At 36.5% G+C, this 27,005-nt stretch overlaps 1 protein-coding gene across 1 annotated transcript in view; it reads left to right on the top strand.

Moving 5' to 3' along the window:
- LOC118908913 (lipoxygenase homology domain-containing protein 1) overlaps positions 1 to 27,005 on the top strand; it is a 378,634-nt gene that overhangs the window by 98,570 nt on the left and 253,059 nt on the right. The window contains exons 4-6 of the mRNA XM_036878936.2: positions 3,115 to 3,278; positions 17,869 to 17,955; positions 21,307 to 21,439. Of these exons, the coding sequence (XP_036734831.2) occupies positions 3,115 to 3,278; positions 17,869 to 17,955; positions 21,307 to 21,439 (384 nt within the window). The remainder of the gene's footprint in view (positions 1 to 3,114; positions 3,279 to 17,868; positions 17,956 to 21,306; positions 21,440 to 27,005) is intronic.

The raw sequence follows: 27,005 nt of genomic DNA on the forward strand, positions 1-27,005 counted from the left end.
TTTCATACCTTTGTGGTCTGAGAAGCTGGTTGGTACAATGTCAATTCTTCTGAATTTACTGAGGCTCTTTTGGGGTTTATGTGATCTATTCTGGAAAATGTTCCATGTGCACTTGAGAAGAATGTGCATCCTGCTGTTTTTGGGTGGAGTGTTCTGTGGATATCTGTTAGGTCCGCCTGTTCTAATGTGTTGTTCAGGGCTTCTGTCTCCTTACTTAGTTTCTGTCTTTTGATTGATCCATCAATGAAAAGGTTGATCTGTCCTTTGGAGTGAGTGGTGTGTTGAAGTCTCCTAAAATGAATGCATTGCATTCTATTTCCCACTTTAATTCTGTTAGTATTTCTTGTACACATTTGGGTGCTTCTATGTTGGGTGCATAAATATTTATAATGCTTATATCCTCTTTTTGGACTGACCCCTTTATCATTATGTCCTTCTTTGTCTCTTGTTACTTTCTTTGTTTTGAAGTCTATTTTATCTGATACAAGTATTGGAACTCCTGCTTTTTTCTCCCTGTTGTCTGCTGGAAATATCTTTTTCCATCTCTTCACTTTTAGTCTTTGTATGTCTTTTGGTTTGAAGTGAGTCTCTTGTAGGCTGCATAAAGATGGGTCTTTCTCTTTTATCCATTCTGTAACTCTGTGTCTTTTGATTGGTGCATTCAGTCCATTTATATTTAGGGTGATTATCGATAGGTATGTACTTATTGCCATTGCAGACTTTGGATTCATGGTTATGAAAAATTCAAGGGCTGCTTCTTTACTGTCTAGGAATCTACCTTAACTCACTTATTGTGCTATTATAACCACAATCTGAAGATTATTTTTTCCCCTTTCTTTTTCTTTCTCTTCCTCTCTTTATATGGTAGGTGTTGTATTCTGTACTTTTTGTGTATCCCTTGACTGACTTTGTGGGTAGCTGATTTAATTTTGCCTTTGGTTAGTATTTAATTGGTCTACTTCCTTTGCTGTGGTTTTATTTTCTCTGGTGAAAATTATTTAGCCTTAGGCACACTTCCATCTGGAGCAGTCTTTTTTAAATACAGTGTAGAAATGGTTTGTGGCAGGTAAATTCCCTCAACTTTTGCTTATCTTGGAATTGTTTAATCCCACCATCAAATTTAAATGATAATCTTATTGTGTAGAGTGTTCTTGGTTTGAGGTCCTTCTGTTTCATTGCATTGAATATATCATGCGACTGCCTTTTGGCCTGTGAGGTTTCTGCAGAGATAACCTGATGGGTTTTTCTTTGTAGATGATTTCTCTCTCTGGCTGCTTTTAATACTCTGTCCTTGTCCTTGATCTTTGCCATTTTAATTATTATATGACTTGGCATTGTCTTCCTTGGATCCCTTGTGTTGGGAGATCTCTGTACTTCCATGGCCTGAGAGACTATTTCCTTCTTCAGATTGGTGAATTTTTCAGCAATTATTTCTTCAAAGACACTTTCTATCCTTTTTTATCTCTCTTTGTCTTCTGATACCCCATAATGTGAATATTGTTCTGTTTGGATTGATCACACAGTTTCTTAATATTCTTTAATTCTTAGAGGTTCTTTTCTCTCTGTGCCTCAGCTTCTTTGTATTCCTGTTCTCTAATTTGTATTCCATTTACTCATCTAATCTGCTTTTAAATCCCTCCACTGTATGCTTTATTTCAGTTACTATATTTGTAAGGTATCTGTCTCCCTCCTGAATTCATCCCTAAGCTCTTGAATATTTTTCGGTAGCTCCATTAGTATGCTTATGACTTCTATTTTGAATTGTTTTTCAGGAACATTGGTGATTTCAGTCTTGCCAAGCTCTCTTTCTGGAGTTTGAGGGATTTTGGATTGAATAAGGTTCTTCTGCCTTTTCCTAGTCCTGGAGTGATGGCAGTGGTCGCAGATGAGTGTCAACTGGGAGGACAAAGTCCCTTCCTGCTTCCAGGTCGCAGTGCTTGTCTCAGGTGTCTGAGTGGGTTAGCTGCATGCAGGTAGCAGCCTCTGGGTTAATTCCCTAGACTCTCATGGGTGTGGCTGCCCTGATGCTGCTAGGCAATGGCAGGGGTCACACAGAAGCTGTGTGGATGTCAGGTGGGAGGGAAAGTCCTTTCATGCTTCCTGGTCACCATGCCTGTCTCCACTCTCAGGGGTGGTTAGCTGCACACAGGGCGAAGGTTCTGCGTTAAGCTGTGTAGTTGCTGTGGGCAGGGCTGCCTTCTGGCTGGTCTGCAACAATGGTGTGGACAGCAATTTGCATGCAGGTGCTGGAGGTGGAGGGGAAGAAGTGGCAGGCTGCTTATCATGGTGAGGTTCCTCAGCGCTGCATTGCCAACTGGAGGGAATGGAGCACCTGAAGCTCCTGAAATTTCCCAACCTGCTGGGCTGAGTATGCTGGGATGATTTTGTCCACTTGTTCCTTCTCCTAAACCCTTGCCCATTTAGCAGCCTTCTGACTGTTGAGAAGTCTTTCAAAGCACCTGCTGTTCTTTTGTCCAAGGGCAGCCGGTTGTAGGAACCTGTTCGCAGTCTTAGTCTCTGACTTTGGTTTTCAGCCCCTCTAATCTCTAGAGCCCCATGCAGTGTGGGTGTGTGCTCCTGGAGTAGATTTCTAGGGCTGGGTGTTTAGCAGTCCTGTGCTTCCACTCCCTCCTCACTCTGATTCTCTTCCTTCCACCAGTGAGCCAGGGTGGGGGTGTGCTCTAGTCCTGCTGGGTCATGGCTTTTTTACTTTACCCTTTTCCATGAGATGTTCACTTCTCCCAGATGTAGACTGGTTGGTGCACTCTTACTTCTGGTCACTGTTTTAGGAATAGTTGCATTTGCTGAATTCTCAAAATACATATGGTTTTGGAAGGAGATTTCTGCCTTACTTCTCACCCCACCATCTTTTTTTCTCTCCTCCAACTTTATTATTAAAGATCTAGGAAATATTCTCAGTTACATTTCAGGACATAGGAATTTTATTGAGTATCTTAAAAAACAAGACTAAATCTGGTGTTTTAGCATTTTTCTAGAGGAGATGGCGAAGAGTTAGTTATGTCTATTGTCAGCTCTTCTAGTTTTGACAACCTGCTATTCTGAGTCTTCCATTTTTATAAGTTGTAATACTGTATGTTATTTGTGCTTCTATAGGTGGTAACTGGAAAGTTTCCATAATCACCAGTGACTTGCCAAATGCAGGGACCAGCTCACAGATTTATATTGTACTGTATGGACAACGTAGAAGTTCAGCTCCGATTTATCTTTATGGAACAGATGGAGCTCGATTTCAGGATGGCCATGAAGACATATTTACTGTAAGTGATAAAACTGAGTAAAACCTGTTAATATAAGTGATATGGGTAGTAGGTACTTTGGAATGAATGCAGTCTATTGAAGTAGGTGCTTCCTATTATAACACCATGTGTTCTGTAGAATTCATGGCAGTTTCTGCTCAAGCAGATTAAACACAAGTAAAACTGCATTATAATGAGACAACTGCTAAAAGAGAAATACTAGGTGGCCAACACCTTTTTTTTTTTTCTATACTTTTGACTTCCAGGAATAAGGGCTTTGTGCCTTTCTGGCTTATGCTTTAACAGATAAAGCTCAAAGTCAAGGTAAAAAAGGAATAAAAGAAATTATCAAATAAAGGAGGGTAAAGAAGTTGTCATCAAGCTATTGTATCATGGCAAGACACATTGAGATCAAGAGCCAGGGAGAAACCACAGATGAAGCAGGTCAGGGGTTACAAGTATGATGTGAAACTAGCATCATAAAAATTAGCAATCAGAGGCAAGACTTGAAATGAGTCAAGTACCTTGCACTTTATAAGTACTTAAAAATGTCTGTTGAATGAACAGATGCATGGAGGGATTGTTTTAAACTGGGTAGAGACAGAGAAATCAATAAGTGTCCTTAAGTATCTTAAATCTTTACAGGATACCCACTTCAGTGTGATCCTGGGTTTTTGGTTTACAAAAACCTGTCTACTCAGCCCACGTATGTCACAGAAAAGGCTGAATCATTTGGAACCAAACTAATAGTTTTGTTTGAATTACCCTTTACATACATTTTATATGAATCTATGTTTAAAGAAACCTTTCTTGTGTTGATGGTCACTACAGGTAAAAAATGAAGACTTTGTCATTATTTGCATGTGTAAGAGATAGTTTTAGGAGTGACTATACCAAAAGGGTCTGAGCTGCTTTTGTTGTTTTTGCTATTTTATTGTTTCAAGTTTAATTTTAAATCAAATTATACCATCACATGATGCATAGGATTAAATCATTCTGAATTCTTAAGTAAGAAAGGAGAACTTCTAACCTCTCATTCTCATTCCCTTCTTCCACATAGTTTGAAGCTTCTTTTTTTTTTCTGAGCACTACAACCTACATTTTAGCTCTTTCTATTGTTTTTTTCTTTCTTGCTTGAGCCCTAGGATCACTACATTTCTATCTTGTTTGTAGAGGTGATGGCTCCTTAAGTTCGTAATTTGTTTATGATTTTGATCTTAGTTTTCATTAGTTGTGATGAAACTGTTTTCTTGTAAGAGTTCTTAGGTAAACTTTTATTTTCCTTTCTCCTTTTCCTTTTCCATTGTTGCTCCAGGAGGAGGGGGTTCCCTGCTCCAGGCAACTTCACTATGAATTTGCTGAGACCAAATAAAGAGAAAAGGAAGTTGGGGTGGGGGTTTAAAAGGGGTTTATACCACATTTATTCTCATGCAGTCACCCAGCTATGTACAAATAGCAAAGATAGCCCAGTCTCTCTTGGCTCCAGGGCTGCTCCCTCCTACTCCCCAGCATGGGCTTTATCCTCTTCTAGCACCAGAGCTCCTTGGCTTCCCTCCTCCATCCTCTATTCTCTCCTGGCTCTCCCTCTAGGCTCCCCCTCTCCTCTCACTCATTTTTCCCTTCCCTACCCTTAGCACTGGGAGGAGCTCTGTGGTTGGGTCTCTGTGGTGAATAGTGGATATCCAACCAATTACATGCCAGGAACTGAGGATAGGAGAGAATGGGTATTTCCTCCCCACCCATCCCCTCAGCCCATACTCCTGTGATTGACCAGTTGCTCTGTCCCTGGTAAATATCCTGCTGCCCATAGATACGTAAACAGGCTCTTTTAGGTCTACAATGGGCAATATCCAGGTAAGGATCCTGCCTATAATTTCCATTTTCTCTACATCCATACAGTTTCATTGTATAGATATTTTCTTTTTTATTGTGGTATCACAAAACAAAATTAACCATTTTAACCACTTTAAAGAGTATCATTCAGTAGCACATAGTATGTTCATGATGTTCAACCATGACCACTGTCTTTTTCCAAAACATCTTAGTCAGACCAAAAGGAAATTCATTTTGCAGTCACTCCCCATTCCTTTCATCCAACTCCTAGCAACCTCTAATCTGCTTGTATCTTTAAGGATTTGCCAATTTTGGATATTTCATATAAATTGAATCATATAATACGTGGTCTATGTATCTGGACTCTTTCATTTAGCATGTTTTCATGTTCATTCATGTTACATGATGTATCAGTACATCATCCCTTTTTATAACCAAATAATATTTCATTGTGTGGAAATACCACACTTTGTTGATCCATTCCTCTACTGATGGATATTTAGGGTGTTTCTACTCTTTGGATACTGTGAATAATGGTGCTACAAACATTCTATTTGTGTACAAGTATTTTTTTTGAATACCTGTTTTCATTTCTTTTCAGTATATACCTAGGAATTTCTGGGTCATAGGTTAGTTCTATGTTTAACTTTTTGAGGAACCACCAAACTATTTTCCACAGTGACTGTACAATTTTACATTTTCAACAGCAGTATATGAGGGTTCTAAATTCCTCATATCCTCCTAATACTTGTTATTGTTAATTTAAAAGAAATCTAGCCAAATCTTGTGGGTGTGAAGTGGTATCTCATTATCATTCTGATTTACATTTCCCTAATGATTAATTGTATTGAGTATCATTTTTTTATGCTTGTAGGCCATTTGTATAGACCATTTGTATATCTTCTTTGGAGAAATATCTTTTCAAATCCTTGCTGTATTTTTTCAGTTGGGTTGTTTTTGTTTTTGATTGGTTAAGTGTTCTTCATATATTCTAAATACTAGATGCTTATCAGAAACATGATTTGCCAATATTTTATCCTATTTTGTGGGTTGTTTTTTCACTTCTTGATAGCATCCTTTGAAATTTTTATTTTTATGATGTTCAATTTATATATTTTTTGTTCCTTGTGTATTTGGTCTCATCTAGAAACCGTTGCCAAATACAAGACCTACCCCTGTGCTTTCTCCTGTATTAGTTATGTGATCCATTTTGAGTTAAATTTTGTATGTGGTTTTAGGTAATAGCCCAATTCCATTCTTTTGCATATGTGTATATCTAGTTGTCCTACTGCTGAGAATACTATTCATTTCCCATTGAATATCTTATCTTTGTGAAGAACAAACTGATTATAGATTTATAGGATTTATTTCTGGACTCTTAATTCTATTCTATTGATTTATATGTCTGTCTTTATGCCTATACTATACAGTTTTCATTACTGTAGCTTTATAGTAAATTTTGCAATCAGAAAGTATGAGTCCTCCTACCTTGTTCTTATTTTTCAAGATTCCTCTGACTATTTGTCACCCCTTAGAGTTCCATGTGAATTTTAGGATCAGCTTGTCTATTGCTGCAAAATAGGCAATTTGGGTTTTGATAGGGATTACACTAAATTTGTAGATCGCTTTGGGTAGTATTGAAATCTTACCAATTCATGAACATGATGTGTCTACATTTATTTAAGTCTTCTTTAATTTCTTCCAGCAGTTTTCTATAGTTTTGCTTGTATAAGTCTTGGACCTCTTTGATTAAATTTATTCCTAAGAATTTTAATTCTTTTTGATGCTTTGTAAATAAAATTGCTTTCTCAGTTTCTTTCTGATATTGCTCATTACTAATTTCTAGAAATGCCACACATTTTTGTATGTTAATCTAGTATCCTGTAACTTTGCTGAATTCATTTATTAGCTCTAGTAGTTTTTTTAATGGAATCCTTAGGATTTTCTATGTATCAGGTCATATTATATGTGAAGAGATATGGTTTTATTTCCTCCTTTCCAATTTGGTTGTTTTACATTTATTTTCTGGCTAATTGCTCTACCTAGAACTTCCTGTACAATGTTGAAGAGAAGTCATGAAAACTGACATCCTTGTCTTACTACTGTTTTAGGAGGAAACTTTCTTATTTTCACCACTGAGTATGGTATTTCTTGTGTGTTTTTCATAAATGCCCTCTTTTATGTTCAGGAAGTTTCCTTCTATTCTATTTGTTGAGTGATTTTATTATGAAAGTTGTTGGATTTCATCAAATTTTTTTTTGCCTCATTTGATTTAACTTATTTTTTTCTACTTATGTGGTGTATTACATTGATATTTTTATGTTGAACCACTATCCATTTCTAAGATAAATACCCATTTGTCATTGTGTGTAATCCTTTTAATATGCTTCTGGATTCAGTGTGCTAGTGTTGAAGATTTTTTGCCTCTATATTTCTAAGGGGTATTTGTCCGTAGCTCTCTTTTCTTGTCATGTCTTTGTCAGGCTTTGGTATTGGGGTAACACGGGGTAACACTGACTTTGTAGAATGAATAAAGAAGTGTTCCTACCTCTTCTATTTTTTGGAAGAGTTTGAGATGAATTGGTGTCAATTTTTTAAGTAGAAGTGAGTTCAAAGCGGTGGTGGTGTAGGGAGATCCTGTACTTACCTCCTCCTATGGACACAACAAATCTACAGCATATATGGAAAAATTCCCTCTAAAAAAGAACTGAAAAGTAGCTGAACAGCTCCTCCACAACAAAGGATAAAAGGGTCACATTAAGATGGGTAGGAGAGGCAGAGACATGATCTTGCCAAAGACCTCACCCCCAGCACCGCAACTCACAATCAGGAGGGGTCTCACAAATATGGAGCTTCTGTCTGAGGAGCAAAATGTTTGTGTCTCACATAAGGCACCTCAACCTTTGAGACCTTCCCCTTAGAGACAAGCTCCAAAAAGGGCTTTGAAAACCAGTGGGGCTTACATCCAGGAGACCCTGAGGGCTGTAGAGAACTGAGAGTCTGTGGTATAAGGTTTACATATGACTCATTCACCCCAGTACCCAGCACAAAAGCAGCAGTTTGGAAAGCACCTAGATCATTTGTGAAGGAGATTCATTTGCTAATATTAAAGCGTCTGCAAGAGTGGCAGGGGCCTATAGGGATTTTCTCTGGGGATGGAGGAACTAGCAAGTGCATTTTTACATTGTCACCCTCCTTTGCTAATGCTGCTGGGGGGGGTGCCATTTTTGCACTTCCCCTCTACCTTGTTAGTGCTAGCCAGTGTGCTCTGCCCCCATGCTCTTTTACAGCCCTTCTAAAGCCAGTAGGCACATGCAGTCCACTCAGGGGATATCCCTTGAGTGCCAGGCTCTGGTGTCTGGGTGGCATGCATTTTTCAGCCCCACAAAACCAAGAGAGTTGGCAGGCCACACCGCCAGGGCATAGCACAGACAGAAGGCTGAAGCACACCCCCATTATTTCTGTGAAAAAGGCTTATTGTTCTATTGCATCAGCTTGAGGAGCATGCTTGAGGTTACCACATATTGAAAGGCTGCTAAGTTGCTGTGAAGCAACATAGACTGGAGGACACCATCTTTGTATTCTTTTTTGGCCTCATTATAGTTCATTGGTACCTTTCAGAAAAGAGCTTATACAGTCTTCTGGAGATCAAATTTTTGTGGCTGTCACCAAGGGGACACCTCTGGATCATCTAGTCTGGAGGCTAGATGCTTTATAATTGCAGTCTGGCTAAATGGTCCATATTTGCATAATTTATTTCTATTTATTGATTAATTATTAAAAATATTTTACTTGAAGTATAGTTGAAATATATTAGTTTCATACATAGTGATTCAACATTTATATACATTAAAATGTGCACTGTAAGTCTAGTTACCATCAGTCACCACACGAAATTATAGAGTATTATTGATTATATTCCTTATGCTGTACTTTACATCCCTGTGAGTTTCCTATTTTATAACTGGAAGTTTGTTCCTCTTAATCCCTTTCACTTATTTTCCCCATCCCCCTCATCCCCACCCTTCTGGCAACCACCAGTTTGCTCTCCATGTTTATGAATCTGTGCCTGTTTTAGTTGTTCATTGTTCTGTTGTATCCTCTTGTTCGATTGATCCATTTACCATTATGTTATGCCCTTTGTTTATTGTCACAGTCTCTGTTCTAAAGTCTATTTTGTCTGAAATAAATATTGCTACCCCAGCTTTCTCTTTGTTTCCATTTGCTTGGAATATCTTTTCTATTCCTTCACTTTCCATCTGTGTGTGTCTTTAGTTCTAAAGTAAGTCTATTGTAGACAACATATAGATGGGTCTTGGGTTTTTTTTTTTATCTGTTCAGTCACCCTATGTCTTTTGTCTATTTAGTCATTTACATTTAAAGTAATTACTGATAGGTATGTACTTGTTGCCATTTTGTTAATTATTTTCTGGTTATTTTTGTAGTTCTTCTCTGTTCCTTTTTTTCACTAGCTGTCTTCCCTTCAGGTTTAATGACTTTCTTTAATGTTGTGTATGGATTTGTTTCTCTCTCTCTCTCTTTGTTGGCTCTATTAGAGGTTTTTAGTTTGTGATTACCAAGAGGTTCATATATATATCACCATGTTATTTTAAGTGAATGTTCACTTAAGTTTGACTACATCCTAACAGCACTACATTTTTACCACCTCATTTAGTTTTTATGTCATATTTTAAGTCTTTTTATTATGTGTATCCCCTAATTATTATACATATAATTATAGATATATTGTAATAAAAGTTATAGATATAACAAGTATTGATTTTACTAGTGCTATCTTTCAACCTTCAAAATAGCTTTATCAGTGATAGGTCTACTATCTTTATTATATGTTTGCTTTTACCAATGTGATTATTTTCTTTCATAATTTTGTTACTTCTAGTTATGGCCTTTTCTTTTGCACTTAAAGAAGTCCCTTTGACATTTCTTTTTAAGGCTGGTTTAGTGGTGATGAACTTTAACTTTTGTTTGTCTGAGGTACTTTCTCTTTCAATTCTGAATGATAACCTGTCTGAGCAGAGTATTCTTGGTTGCAATATTTTTCCTTTTAGCACTTTGACTATATCATGCCACTCCTTTCTAGCCTGCAAAGTTTTGGTGAAATATCAGCTGATAGTCTTATAGGGGTTATCTTGAACATAATGAATTGTTTTTCTCTTGCTACTTTGAAGATTTTCTCTTTCTCTCTCTGTTTTTTTTTTTACATTTTAATTATTATATGACTTGGTATGGACCTCTCTGGGTCTCTGTTTGGGGCACTGTGTGCTTCCTGAATTTGAATGTCAGTTTCCTTCCCCAGGATAGGGAAGTTTTCAGATATCATTTCTTCAAATACATTTCCTGCCCTTTCTCTCTCTCCTACCTCTGCATCCCCCTATAATGTGAATGTTAGTAGGCTTTGTTGTCACAGAGGTCCCTTAAACTATCTTCATTTAAAAAAATTTTTCCTCTTTTTGCTGCTCAGCTTTGGTGATTTCCACTATCTTGTCTTCCAGATTGCTGATCCACTCTCCTGAATCATCTAATCTGCTGATGATTGCTCTGAGTCTGTTTTTCATTTCAGTTATTGTATTCTTCAGTTCTGATTTTTTTTTGTGTGTTTTTAAAATTTCTTCACTGAAGTTATTGGTGTGTTAATATTTTCTCTTCCCAAGTTCAGTGAGCATCTTTATGACCATTACTTTGAACTCTTTGTCAAGTAGACTTTTTATCTTCATTTCAATTAGTAGTTCTGAGATTTTAGGTTATTGCTTCATTTGGAACATATTCCTTTCTCTCCTTATTTTGCCTGACTATGGTTGTTTCTATATATTAGGTAGATCAGCTGTGTTTTCTATTCTTGAATAAGTGGTGTTATATAGAAGGTGCCAATGAGACCAGGAAGCACAATGTCTCTGGTCACCAGAACTAGGCACTGTTGAGGAGTCTTCTGTGTTGACTGCATGCCATCATGTTGGGATTCTGTGGGGGCACTGGTGGGTAGGTCTGGCCTTTGGCATAACTGGTTGAGAGGCCTGGCCTTGACTATTGTAGACATGTTGGTGAGTGGGAAAGGTCAGCAGAGGAACACAGATGGGTGGGAAGCCAGTAATAGGAAGATAGGTGGAGAGTATCAGAAGTGGTACCTATCAGTATTGAATCAACTAAGTAGAAGGAAAGTAAGAAAAATGGTGTTTTTCCATGTTTCCTTTCCCTCAGAAAGTTCCTACAGATCCCTGTACCTCTGGTACATGCCATAAAATTAGTCAGTAAATCCCTGTCACATATAGCCCAGTGCTTTTCAAAATGCTGTCTCTGAGCTGAGCTATGGAGTGAGTGAGATTTTGTGGGGGCCCTTAAAAGTGTAACCTCAGTTTGCTATAGCCTCCAACTCTCTGAGAGTTAAACCTTGCTGGTTTTCAGTCAGTCATTATCAGGGCTCATCTTCCTGGTATAGGTTCCCAGGTGCCCAATATGGGACTTGAACCCTTTGCTTCTCAGAGAAGACCTCTGTGTTTGTGATTTCCCTCCTGCTTGTGGGACACCATAGCAGGCGTATGAGTCCTGATCAGTCTGCATCTGTGCCCTCTTACTCATCTTGATGTGGCCTTTTCTTTTTATCTTCAGTTGTGGAAGAGCTGTTCTGCTAGTCTTAAGAGCGAGTTGTTTTGTATTTTGTATGTATTGTAGTTTTGGTATGTCTGTGGAAGGAGTTGAGCTTAGGATCTTCCTACTCAACTATCTTGATTCTTTCTCTATCTGCACACTTTAAAATCTGGTGCCTGGTGGTATTGGTTCAAATCAGCCTGAAAATAGGTATTGAGGTCCTTGTGGAACACTTGCATGTCTTGGGACAACTGCAGCAACTAGAACCTGTCAAGAGTAAATCAGACTTCTTAGACAATCACAAAGGTCTGAGAGATAACTAAGAGCTAGGGCAAGGTTGGGTGATAAGGTTCAGCTTCTACAAAGGGGCCCACTCTTTCAAGACTGGGAGAGATCTTTTGTCTCATTCATAGAAATAAACAAAATCAAACAAAATGAGGGAATAGAGGAATGTGTTCCAAACAAACAATAAAAAGAGGTAAAACCTGAGAAAAAGAGCTTAATGAAATGAAGTTAAGTAATTAACCTGATAAAGAGTTCAAACTAATGGTCATAATGATTATCACTGAACTTGGGGGAAGAATGAATGAACACAGTGAGAACTTCAACAGAAAGAAACGTAAAGTATCAAACAAGTTATAGAGCTGAATAACACAAAAATGAACTGAAAAGTACATTAGAGGGCTTCAAAAGCAGATTAGAAGAAACAGAAGAAATAATTAGTGATCTGAAAGACAGAGTAGTCTGAGTCACCCAGTGCAGCAGAATGAAAATGATTTTAAAAAAGAGAAGATAGCTTAAGGGACTAAAGGGAAAACATCATGCAGACCAACATTCATATTACAAGGATGTCAGCAGTAGAAGAGAGAAAGGGGAGAAGACTTAATTGAAGAAATAATGGCTGAAAACTTTCCTAACCCAATGAAGGAACCAGGCATCCAGATCCACATACCCCATAGAGTTTTGAATAAGGTGAACCCAAGGAGATCTACTGCATTACATGTATAATGAAGATGTCAAGCTAAAGGTAAAAAGATCTTAAAAGAGCAAGAGAAAAACAACTTGCTTTGTACAAGGGAACTGTCATAAGACTATCAGCAGATTTTTCAGCAAAAACTTTGCAGGCTAAAAGGGAGTAGCATGTTATATTAGAAGTGCTGAAAGGAAAAATCCTTCCTACCAAGAATTCTACCTGCAAAATTACCATTCAGAATTGAAGGAGAGAAAAAGAATTTCCCAGACAAGCAGAAGTGAGAGCAATTCATCATCACTGAATTGGGCTTATGAGAAATGTTAAAGGGACTTTTTAAGCTGAAAAGAGAGGGCTCTAATAAGCAACAAGAAAACTTAAAAGTGAAAAATCTCAATGATAAAAGTAAATCTATAGTAAAGGAAGTATATTAATCACTTATAAAGCTAGTGTGGAGATTAAAAGACAAAAACAGTAAAAAAAATGATAAATGCAATAGTTAGTAAGGTATAATCAAAACAAAAATGTAAAATGTGACATCAGAAACAAAAATTTTGGAAGAGGAATAAAAATGTATTTTTAGCATATGTTCAAGCTTAACTTGCTATCAACTTAAAATACACTGTCATGTATGTATATGTATATGCATATATATGCTCTTATATGTGAACCCCATGGTAACTACAAAGCAAAAATCTATCGTAGGTACACAAAAGATAGTGAGAAAGGAATCTAAGCATAACTTTAAGGAAAGTCATCAAACCACAAGGGAAGAGATCCAAGAAGTAGAAAGGAAAAGAAAGGAACTACAAAACAGCCAGAAAACAATTTAGAAAATGGTGGTAAGTACATACCTTCCAATAATTATTTTAAATGCAAATGGACTAAATGACCCAATAAAAGTCATAGGGTGGCTAAATGGATAAAAAAGTCCCATGTACATGTTATCTACAAGAAACTTACTTTAGATGTAAAGACACACATAGACTGAAAGTGGAAGGGATCATGCAAATGAAAACAAAAAGAAAGCTGGTTTTCAGACAAAATAAACTTTAAAATATAGACTGTAATGAAAGACAGATATGGGCATACATAATGATAAAGGGGTCAATTCAGCAAGAAGATATAACATTTGTAAATATTTATACACCCAACATAGGAGCTCCTGCATATATAAAGCAAATATTAACATTCCTAAAAGAAGACATTAACAGCAATACAATAATAGCAGGGGACCTTACTTACCATCAATGTCTAGATCTTCTACATAGAAAATCAAAAGGAAACATTGGCCTTTAAAGATGTATCAGGTCAGGTGAACTTAGATATACACAGAACATTCCATCTAAAAATGTCAGAATACACATTTTTCTCAAGAACACATGAAACATTGTGCAGGATAGATCATATGTTGGTCCACAAAACAAGTCTTTGTAAATTTGGGAAGTTTGAAATCATAGCAGGCATCTTTTCTGACCAATGGCGTGAAACTAGAAATTGATTACAAGAAAGCTGGGAAAAATCACAAATATGTGGAGATTAAACAACATTCTACTGAACAACCTATGAGTCAACAAAGAAACCAAAGGTGAAGTAAAAGATAATCTTGAGACAAATTAAATGGAAGTACAACATACCAAAATCTTTGGGATACAGCCGAAGAATTCTAAAAGGGAAGTTTATAGTAGTACAGGCCTATGTCAAGAAACAAGAGAAGTCTCAAACAATATAACTTTATGCGTAAATGAAATTGAAGAAGAAGAAATGAAACCCAAAGTCAGTGGAAGGAAGGCAACTATACAGACCAGAGCAGAAATAAATGAAATGGAGACTAAAAAGACAATAGCAAAGATCAATAAAACAAATAAAATTTTTTTGAAAATATAAATTGACAAATTTTGACTAGCATCACTAAAAAAATAAAAAGGGGGAGTGCACAAAAAAATAAAATTAAAATGGCAAAGAAGTTAAAACTGATACCAAAGAAATACAAAGAAAGATGAGATTGTTGTGAACACTTACACATCAACAAATTGGGAAACAGAAGGAATGGATAAATTCCTAAAATATACAGTCTTCTAAGGCTGAATCAGGAAGAAATACAAAATCTGAAGACTAATTTCTCATAAGGAGATTGAATCAGTAATCAACCCCCTCCCCCCAAAAAGGAATACCAGTACCGGATAGCTTCACTGGTGAACTCCACCAAGCATCCAAAGATTTAAATTATCCTTCTCAAAATATTCCAAAAAATTGAAGAGGATGGAATGCTGCCATACTCATTTTATAAGGCCAGCATTAGCCTAATACAAAAACCAGAAAAGGACACCACAAAAAAAGGCAATTATAGGCCAAATTCCCTGATGAACAAAGAGGCAAAAATCCTCAACAAAATACTAGCAAGCCAATGCACCAATACATTAAAAGGATCGTACACTATGATCAAGTGAGATTTATTCCAGGGATGCAAGGATGGCTCAGCATCATGCTTCCAGACTTCAAGCTATATTACTTAGCTTTGGTATCCAAATAATGAGGTATTGACATAAAAACAGACATATACATAGATCAATGGAAAAGAATAGAGAGCTCAGAAATAAACCCACACATATATGCTGAATTAAGACAAAGGAGGCAAGAATATAAAATGGGGGAAAGGGCAGATGAGTTTTTGAATCTGACTTCAAATACAAGGGCAACAAAAAAAGATGATTTTTTTTTGGATCTGACTCCAAATATAAAGGCAACAAAAGCAAAAATCAAGAAGTGGGACTATACCAAACTAAAAAGCTTCTGCACATTGAAACAAAACAAAATGAAAAAAGGAACCTACTGAATGGGAAAAGATATTTAAATTATATATCCAGTAAGGGGTTAATATCCAAAATATATAAAGAACCCTTACAACACAGTAATAAAAAAACCAAAAAATCCAATAAAAAATGGGCAGAAGATCCTTAATAGAAATGTTTCCAAAGAAGACATGTATATGACCAACAGGCACATGAGAAGATGCTCAACATTACTAATCATCAGGGAAATGCAAATGCAAGCCACAATGAGATCTCACTTCATATCTGTTAGAATGGATATTGTTGAAAAGATAAGAAATAGCAAGCGTTGGCAAGGATGTGGAGAAAAGGGAAATATCCTGCAATGTTGGTGGGAGTGTAAAATGGTGCAGTCACTCTGAAAAATAGTATGGAGGTTCCTCAAAAAGTTGAAAATGTAACTACCATATCACGCAGCAATTCCACTTCCAGGCATTTATCTAAAGAAAATGAATACACTAATTTGACAAGACATACGCATGTCTGTTCATTGCAGCACTATTCACAATAGCCAAGATGTGGAGACAATTGGTCAGTGGATGAATGGATAAAGAAGGGTGCTGTTTATACACATGTATATACAATGGAATACTAGGCAGCCATAAAAAGAATGAAATCTTGCTATTTGTGAAAACATAGATGAACCTTGAGGGAATTACACTAAATGAAATAAGTTGAGCAGAAAGACAAATGATGTATATCACTTACATGTGGAATCTAAAAACCAAACCAAACCAAACCAATGTAATACATACAGTGAAGAAATTGGTGGCTGCCTTAGGGGAGGGAGGTTGGGTGTTGGATGAAAAGGGTGAAGGGGGTCAAGAGGTACAAACTTCTAGTTATAAAATAAGTAAGTCATGGAGATATAATGCATTTCATGGTGGCCATAGTCAGTAATATTGTATTGCATGTTTGAAATTTGCTAAGAGTGTAAATCTTAAAAGTTCTCATCACAAGAAAAAGAAATTTGGTGACTTTGCATGGTGAGAGATGATAACCAGACTTTTTGTGATGATCATTTCACAATGTATAAGATATGAAATGATTGTGTTTTACACATTAAACTGATATAATGTATATCAATTATACCTTAATAAAAATAAAAGAGCTCAATACATATTAAAGATAAACACTTTGTTTTGGCATTCACCAGTGAAGCCCTAGGCCTTTTTTTGTTGGGAGGTTTTTGATTACTGTTTCAATATCTTTATTTATTATAGGCCTATTCACAGTTTCTATTTTTTCTTGAGTCAGTTTTGATAGTTTGTGTGTTTCTAAGTATTTAACCATTTCATAATAGGCTAATTTGTTAGCATACAATTATTCATGATTTTTATAATTTTATATTTCTGTAAGATCAGTAGTTATGTCCTTATTCTCACTTCTGACTTCAGTAATTTGAGTTTTCTTTTTTCCTTAGGCTAACTAAATGTCCATTTTGGTGTTCTTTTTGAAGAACCAACTTTTGGTTTCATTGTTTCAGTTGTTTTCTATTTTTCATTTTATCTTCTTGACCTTCCTTCTTCCTTTTTCTACTTCTTCTTCTTCCTTTTCCCAAAAACTCTCTCCTACCCCTCCTCTTTCTTCATCTGCGCCTCTTCTCCTTCACTTTGGAACCTGTGGATTTTAGATCAGAATCTCCAAAGTAGTTTTCTCTCACAGCAGGCTATCAGTTTAGTTGATGGACATCCATTGGTATAGATTTTCTTCTCTGAAGTACATTCAAATTTTATGGAATTACAACTAAACTTTTCCTGAATTCTGCTTTCATTGTATTCCTTATGTTTTTGTATGTTATGTTTATTTTTTCATTCATCTTAAGGTATTTAAAAATTTCCCTTGCAATTTCTTTGACTCATTGGTTGCTTAAGAGTATGTTGTTTGATTTATACATATTTGTGGATTTTCTGGTTTTCCTTCTTGTATTTATTTTTCATCATATTTGGAAGAGGTACTCTGTATGATTTCTTAATCAAGACTTGTTTTGTGATAGATAATCTGTCCTGTGTTCCATGTGCACTTGAGAAAACTGTGTCTTTCTGTTGTTGGGTGGAACGTTCAATAAATATTTTAGATCTAGTTGGTATGTAATGTTCAAGTCTTTTTCCTTATTGATCTGTTTAGTTGTTCTATACATTATTCAAAGTGGAGGGTATTGAAGTCTTCAGCTATTTATTATAGACTATTTCTCTAGCTAATTCTGTCAATTTTTATTTCATACATTTTGGCTCTGTCATTAGGTATATACATGTCTATTATATCTTCTTGATGGATTGACCCATTTATCAATACATTATATCCTAATATGTGGTGCTATAAAATGGATTTTGTGAAATTACATTTGAATGATGTTCTCTTGGTTCCTTTATAGATCACAGTTGGAGACATTGGAACACTCTTTAAGATTCGTATTGGTCATACCAACTCTGGACTCTCCCCTTCCTGGCACTGTAAAGAGGTAAAGACATTTTAATACTCCTATCTTTTGCAAAATCCTCTGCAGTTTCTGTCCGGGAATCAAACCTTAAGGGGTATTTCATGCGTATTGTGAGTTGATGGAGTCAAAACTTGGAACTTTTTAGTGTGTTTCTCAAGCAGATGTGTCATTTTCCCTTATTAATAATTTAACCCACAATTAATCAATGGCAGCATCTCAACCAATCCTTTCACCTCTGCACAGAAAAGAGGTGCTAAGCGAGAAACGCCCCGAGTGCTTTTAAGAGCAAAAAAGGTTTAAATTTTCTACATTGTCTGGAATTTAAATTTTACTTATTACCATGATTGCCAGTAAATGGAGTTCTTCAACACTGAAAATCATAAAGATTGTAGTCTACTTTTAGGTATGGTATATTTCCATCTTTTTTTACCTCAAAATAAATGATCTTTAAAGAAGTTCTCAGAATGCAAAGAACATCTCATTCCTGATATTGGAAAACTTGTTTCACAGCTTTGTAATAATATGTGAGAAAATTACTTAAAAATTCATGTAAATTGAGAATTCCTTAAAAACATATAATTCTATTAGCAGAAATATATAGTTGTTAATTATGCCATCTTCTTTACATTAAAGTTGCAAAAGAGCCCGAAGCAGAATGAAAAAAATACAGAATGTAGATGTTAGATTTCAAAATTCAACATTATTTTCTGGCTTCTACATGAAATTATCCTCTCTTGTCTGTTATAGAGGGCTCTTGAAGTCTGATATTCAAATTGATACTTAAGTGATCATATACAATAATGTCTTTTACTTCTTTCTCTCCTAGTAAGCTAAAGTAACTTTTGAAAATTATCATGAATCTTATTTGATTGATAGCCAGTAAACAGTGTTATACTTATTATGAAGCTGGGTTGCTGAGACACTGATTAAGTGATCTGAAAAGATTATATAATATTGAAGAGGAAAGACAAAAAACAGGCTGGGAATTCCTATTGTTTTTCTGTTGATGGATAGTACTCTCTTACTGCAGGACAACTTGTTTGCCTGAAGTTTACTTCAACTGTCTTTGAGAATCAGTGAAAAAAAGAGATGTTCTTAATTAAAAATTTTATTCTGAGTAGATAAAGCCCTCATAAAATTTGCCCATTTGGCCAATTTAAGGTGCTAGATTATGGGTTGGAGTTTTATTTTCAATTCTTATTGTACAGTTTAGAAGTTTGAAGTTTAAAATTTTAAGTAAGTTAACATGTACTACAACTGGAAGGGATTTTAATTAAAACACTGAGTCCATTATAGTAATAATGATAAAACATTTACACAGTCCATAAAATAATCACATTGCTTTTAGGTTCATAACCTTAATTCTTTCAAGTTTAGTTAAGGAAGATTACAAAAAAAGTTTCCAATAGTGATTTATTTTGTTGTTTTCAAAGGATCTTCCTTGAGGCTTTAATTAAAATAACCAAATCACGCAGTTGTGGTAAGCAGTAGCAGTGTTGTAAACCAGTGGTAGTTCTGTGTGGTTCTTAGGGGGGACCCTTTCTAAAAAGTGTGTTTGCCAATAAGGCTTCTCTCTCACTTCCCAACTTTACATTTCCCTGTATGGCCCCGGAAGATGACTGGTTAGCCAGAGATGGGTAAGATTCCTCAAGGGAGGAACAACCTAAGACAGGCACAGTCGCAGGGGGGCCATCAGGTGAGAAATTGGGGATCAACAGAGGTGAGGCTTAGAACCTCACCCCCCCTGTTCTGAGAGAAATCTTCTGCATACGTGGATGTTTTATTGCCCTTGTCTAGCTTGGATTAACACATAGTCTACAGGCACACACCTGATCATCTACATTTGCTCTCTTATAACACTAAACTATGTTTCCTACCTTTATCTTTTATCTACCTACCACTTCAGCATTTTATTAAAAATAATAATAATAAAGAGAGAAATGTGGTATCCACATATAAATCAAGTATAAAAATCAAATGAGTATTCATATTTGAACTGACTGTTTATAGTTCATAATGCATGAGCAAAACCGAAAGTTTCTGTGATGACTGCCCTTGTACTGTTCACCATGTAACTTATTCACTATGTAAGAATTTGTTCTCCATGTAAGAACTTGTTCGTTATGCTTCAGAAGATTGGAGACTGATGAAAATTAGGCTTGGGGTGGATTAATGATTGTGCATTGAGCATTGACTCCCCTATACAGAATTTTATTGTTGTTAACAACCATTTGATCAATAAATATGAGAGATGCCCCCCCCACACACAAAAAGTACACACTTCCAATTGTAAAATAAATAAGTAACCGGGATGTAATGTATAGCATAAGGAATATAGTCAAAATATTGTAACAACTTGGTATGGTGATAGCTGGTACCTAGAATTATCATGTATATAAATGTTGAATCACTGTGTTGTACACCTGAAACTAATGTAATACTGTGTGTCAACTCCCCTTCAATAAAAAATAATTATCTACCAAAAAAAAAAAAGTGTGTTTGCACCAGAATCATATTTGGTGTGAATGTACAAATGCATATTTCCTGGGCCTTATGAACACCCACAGAATTAGTAAGTTTAGGGATGGAAAATCTATGTTTATAACACCATGGTTTCTTAACTACATTAAAGTTGAAAATCTTTGATTTAAAGCATTTTAAAGACCATAAGATTCATTTAACAAATGGCTAAATTATCTCCCTGAAGCTTTTAAAGGAATAATAGTACCATACTCATGAAAGGCTAGATTTTAGAATCTGAAAGCATAATTTCAACTCTGATGATTTTTGATATTCATTTGATCCTACCAAAATTTACTAACATCTTTGTTTAATTCCTGAATAAATGGATTAGATATAATATGGCATAATAGGTACCCAAATAATTGTTTAAATTTTATTTGTTAAGGTACCCAAATAAATAATTGTTTAAATTTCATTTATTGTTGAGGAACCAAGGAGGGAACTATATCAGTTTGAGTCTGTAGTGCATGAAATCTAAGCTTATGTTAATAGTTTATAAAATCAAGGTAAAATAAAAAAATTGATTACTAAGAGATTGGACCAAGGAAGTAATAGATTTTTTAATACTATAAACATCTCTTTCTAAATAGGGAAATATTGGTGACAGAAAATTGGGGAAGAAATTGGCATGTTTACCATTTCAACATAGAGAAATTAGAAATGGAAAAAATTCAAAAGAGAGAAAAGAAATGCTGTTGTACTTGAGATGGCAATAAAAGAAGAAATTGGCACTTTTCTTGACAAGTATTCAGCAACTTCTCTGAGCTGTGTTAAACTTGAAAAAAACTTTAATCAGACTTTTTGGTAAAGTATTCTTACATTTTTTTATAAATAATATTGTTATTGTAGATACAGTTGTGGAACATGAATTCTGAAAAGAAGTTTTACATACCAGTTCAACGTTGGTTGGCACGAGATCAAGAGGATGGGGAAATCTGCCGAGAATTTCCTGTTTTAAACAAAGGACAACCTATTCTTCCAGGTAGGGAAGATCCACCTCCAGGCAGCACAAATAGAACTTGTTTGCCTAAATGCTGAATGATAGGGAACTTGATAAATGCATGTTGAATAAGTGAATAAATGAATGAATCAGTTATTCAGGAACTCATTTCTTAACAATTACCTCTGCTGGTGTAGTAGCTGCATCTAGATATTTTTTAGTTGTTTCATGTGCTGGCATTCAGGAAAATGTTCTTGTCAACAGTTAATTCTGTGGGAAGGTCAGCTGGAGTGCTTCTTAATCAGATCAGGAAAATTAATTCTTAGAAGGTCATGCAAAAATTAAATGTCCAATGAAGTTCCTCAAGGACTAAGAAATGGAAGTCAATGTATGTTTTTATCACCAGTGCAGCTTTATTTTTGAAAACTTACCTGGAAATGAAACAGAACTGCTCAATGACTTTTTAAGCATTTGGCCCAAAGCAGAGGTTGTGTTCCAGCTTTGTATAAATATGGCTGAAAAATAGGCTCTACTCAGGATTAGAGAGCCACTACTCAATGCCTCAAGAATACAGTGATTGGTCCATAAAAACTGTTTGCATTTGTGTCTGTTGGCTTCAGTTTTGGAAGAGAATAGGAAATAGGTATATGAGAGTTATTAAATGGTCAGTTAATAAAAACAGATTTTTCTCCAATCCAGAATATTTTCTACTAAAAATGTGGTGTCTTAGTTTTCTAAAAAAAAACTGTGAATATTATGAAGAGTTCCACAATGTCATATAATCTAACATTAGTCTTAGATACATAATGACTTGTGTAATATTTTTAGGGAAGGTAGGTTGGTGAAACATTTTTAGAGATAGATAATTCCTTTGTGGTTTTTAAATAAGATGTAATAAACTCTTTGTTAAATTTTGTTAACTCTATGTTAACTCTTTCTGAAGTTAAAATATTTTTGAAAAGATATGAATAGTTCCATTTGTTAAAAAGTGAAGGCTTGTATGAGCATTGTTTTCACCATTCATAGGCATTTTTCTCACCGTTTATAATTATTATTCTCAGTATCCTTCCTCATCAGTCCATTCACTTCACCTAAGGAGACATTTAATGGGTGCTCTGTTCCTACCTACTGTTAGTAGTGTTGCACAGGTCACTCTTTGTTTTTTCAAATCTCATTTTAACTAAAATTCTGCTCAAAGGGGTTATATTCTGCAAATACAAACTGATTTCCTTGCCTTCCCTATACTGCTTGGTACTTATGGTTTATTAATAAACATTTTTTCCAGTTTTGCCACATGGCTTGGAGAAACCTCTTATCCCCTTTATGTGCTATTTATAAACTTGGTAAGCCATTAGTTATCTAGATCAGGGTAGAGATAGTGAATGATAGCTGACTCCAGCCATACTTTTGCCTAAAATTTTAGCAAAGATTGATGCTATATATAAAATGATGTCATTGCAGACAAGCAACAGACTTCACTATAGATAGAGATGTCAAATCTAGGTGGTATAAATAAAGAAGTTTGGATTAGTGTCTTTTTGTTATACTGCATAACTTTAATTCCATAAAGAGTTAAAATAGTATGGTCATTTAAGGTAAATGGAAATCTTAAAGTGTTTGCCTGGTTAACCAGTATACTGGCATGTGTATGTGAAAAAATGTGTTTTGTAATTATGGAATTATTTTCCTGATAAGAGTTGCTAAGAAAACCAGAGCAAAACTGGTCTCTCTCAGGCTATGCAAAGTATTTTTTTAATATTAATTTTTAATTGTGGTAAAGAACATGACATTAAATTTACTGTCTATACATTTTTAAGTGTGTAGATCAGGAGTGTTAAGTATTTTCACACTGTTGTGCAACAAATCTCTAGAACCTTTTTCATCTTTACAAAGCTGAAATTTTATTTCTTTGTATGTGGGTTTGGCAGATTGTTCCTTTCAAGGAATTGCTTCACTTCATGTGGGTTATCACATTTGTGGGCATAGATTTGCTCATAGCAATCGTTTATTATCATTTTAATTTGCCATGATGTGGAGAAAGTGAAGGTTCCCATGGCAAGGATTCTCACCTGGCCCTGGTTAGCTTACTCACTACACACATGTGGGTAATAAATTGTTATTGACTCTATATAAAGAGCTCCACCCAGTGCTCTGGGCTGCTGGAGGGCTGCAGGGCTGCATGGCTGTAGGAGAGCTGAGACTGGAGTGGTGGCAGTGCCAAGGACAGGGACTGACACGGCTGTGTTGGCGGAGAGGCCCAGAGGCAGAGACCTGCTTGCTGCATGCAGATTCACTCTGAGTGGACAGGATTCTAGTGATTGACCTGCCACCAAGGGAATAAAGTTGGGTGTAAATCCTTTCATCCTGAGAATGTTCCACTGTCATTTTTTTCAGTTTCACTGAATCCATAGTGAACACATCCAAGGCTGAAACCCATTGGCAAGACACATGGGATCTGTAGTGATATTCCCTTTGCTTTCTGATATTTGTAATTTGTGTCAGGGAAGGGCCAGTGGGTTTCAGCCCTGGGCAAGTTCACTATGGATTCAGTGAGACTGAGGAATGACAATGGAACATTCTTGGGGTAAAAGGTTTTTTTTTTTACCCAGCTTTGTTCTCCTGGAGATAGCTCCAGCACTAGAGCACTAGAATTACATCTGCATCCAACAGTCTGCAGGTCTGTAATCCTTCTTTGTTTCTGCCTCTGCCCAGAGCACTGGGAAGGGCTCTTTATCTAGTGACTCAGTTAATAATAGCTTATTGCCTGCAGGTGTGGAAGCAGTAGCCTAGAAGTAGGCCAATTACATCATCAAGTCATTTAGGTTCAGGTGAAGATCCTAGCCATAGGAACTTCCATTTTCCCCGCAATCTCCAGCCTAAAACATTTCTTTTCTTTTGCTTACTTTGGATTTAATTTTTTCTTCTTTATTTAGTTTTCTAGTGTGAAAACTTAAATGACTCATTTTAGATATTTTCTAGTATATGTATTTGATGCTATAAATCTAAGCATTAGTTTTGCATTCCATAAAGTTTGATAAATTGTCTCATTTGCATTTAGTTAAAATATTTTAAAATTCCTCATGAGATTTCTTTGACCCATGTGTTACTTAAAAGTGTGTTATTTAATCTCTGAATATTATTGGATTTTTCTAGTTATTTTTCTGCAGTGGACTTCTAGTTTAATTCTGGTCTGAGAGTAGGCATTGTATAATTTTTTTTTTAATTTGCTAAGATGTGTTTTATGGCCAAGATTGTAGTCTCTCTTGGTGAATATCCTATGTAAGCATGGGAAGAATGTGTATTCTGCTGCTGCTGGGTGAAGAAATCTATTGATGTGAATTATAAACAGCTGATTGATGTTATTGAGTCCACTGTTTGCTTATTATCTATTTGCTGGATCAATCCATTTCTGAGAGAGGGGTGTTGAAGTATCTATCCAATGATAGTGGTTTTATCTATTTCTCCTTGCAGTTCTATCAGTTATTGCCTCATGTAGTTTGAAAGTCTGTTGTTAGGTATTGTCTTGCCAATGGTTTTCAGCCCTGGGCAAGTTCACTATAGATTCAACGAAACCAGAAAATGACAATGGAACGTTCTTGGGGTGAAAGCATTTATATCCAACTTTATTCCCACAGTGGCAGGTCAATTGCTAGAATCCCATCCATTTAGACTGAGTCTGCATGCAGCAAGCTGGTCTCTGCCTCTGGGCCTCTCTGCCACCTCAGCAATCTCAGTTTCTGTTCTCAGCACTGCCACCACTCATGTCTCTGCTCTCTTGCAGTCTTGCAACCCTGCAGTCACGCCACTGTGTCGCCCAGAGCATGGGCAGAGCTCTTTATATAGAGTCAATAACAACGTATTGCCCACACAGGTGTAGTGAGCTACCTGACCAGAGTCAGGTGAGAATCCTGGCTGGCCATAGGAACCTTCACTTTATCCACAGGCATATACACAGGAGGGATTATCATGTCTCTTTGGAGAATTGACCCTATTATCATTATGTAATGCCCTTCATCATCCTGATGGCTTTCCTCACTTTAAAGTCTGCTGTGCCTGGAATTAACATAGGAACTCCTGCTTTCTTTTGATTAGTGTTAGCATGTGTAGGGAAAATGGAAGTTCCTATGGCTAGGATCCTCACCTGAATGTAAATTACTTGATGATGTAATTGGCCTACTGCTAGGCTACTGCTTCCACACCTGTAGGCAATAAGCTATTATTGACTGAGTCACTAGATAAAGAACTCTTCCCAGTGCTCTGGGTGGAGGCAAAGAGGAAAGAGGATTACAGACCTGCAGACTGTTGGATACAGACTTAATTCTAGTGCTTGACCTATTGCCAGGAGAACAAAGCTGGGTAATAACACTTTTACCCCAAGAATGTTCTATTGTCGTTTCTTGGTCTCACTAAATCCATAGTGAACTTACCTGGGGCTGAAACCTACTGGCAAGACAATTGGCAATGCTGGCAGGATTCATTGTAGACTAAACAATGGAACAGACCACCTTAATGGGAGGGGTGTTTCAACAGGCTGCACTTATGAATGAGGAGACAGTCAAGTGTCCCCTAATGGGCATGTAGTCTGAGGTGGCTTGCCTTCTAGAGAGCTGGGCCCTGCACCAGGACTAGAGGCAGGTGGAGGTGACACCTGAGGCAGTAGAGGTGGCCATTGGTATAATAAAGAAGAATTGTTGATGCTGAGGTTTGGCCACCAGAATATCTTGCTGCCAGCACCCACTGCACTAAACCCTGGAGACGCCATTGAGTGAACGTGGCCTTGGACATTTCGACACATGGACCAGTGATGGCTGGCCCTCCTGGCACCTTGGGGACAAGGCCTAGAAGCTGGCCTCCTGTGTAGTCCTGGAGTAACAGCAAAGTAGACCCCAAAGATCACAGTAGTATATCCTGAATAGCCAGAAGGTAGGAGCATCTTATAGGGTTATTTTGTTTTATCATCATGGCCAGTATATGTAACTCCAGTAGCACTGTATACATAGATACTTCAGTAACCCCCATGGGGAGAGGGGTAAAGGTATGATATGCTAGACCTGGAGAGGACCTCCTTTTTGTCACAGTCCTATCACAGGACCACTCACTTGCATGCATCCTACCTGATGGACAAGATTTGCCTATGTTGGTGTCATTAAAACATGTGTCTTGTTGCCCTTAAGGTATTTGCGGATTGGAAACACACCCTAGCAAAAAACTGTTACTTGCTGGGGTGCATGGAGCTCCCTATCTGTACCACTACTAAGTGTGAGTCATGAACTCATCTGAGTAGAACAGGTTTTGCATATGGCGGAAATAACCTCCTCAGGCTTAAGGATTATTATAATTTTTGTTACCTGTATCAAAATTTTGTTGTATCTTAATTTTTGTTATTATCTCCATGTTGGTATTCTTTGTTGCTCTCGTGGAATCTGGTTACAGTGCTCCAGCTTTCTCACACAGAGACCATTGCGGAAGATTGAGACCATGTAGATTGTGAGGTGAGAATCCTGGAGGGGTGGAGTGTGGGGAAAATGGAAGTTCCTATGGCCAGGATCCTCACCTAAACCTAAACTACTTGATGATGTAATTGGCCTACTGCTAGGCTACTGCTTCT

This window comes from Manis pentadactyla, chromosome 3, assembly GCF_030020395.1.
Source record: "Manis pentadactyla isolate mManPen7 chromosome 3, mManPen7.hap1, whole genome shotgun sequence".
NCBI lineage: Eukaryota > Metazoa > Chordata > Mammalia > Pholidota > Manidae > Manis > Manis pentadactyla.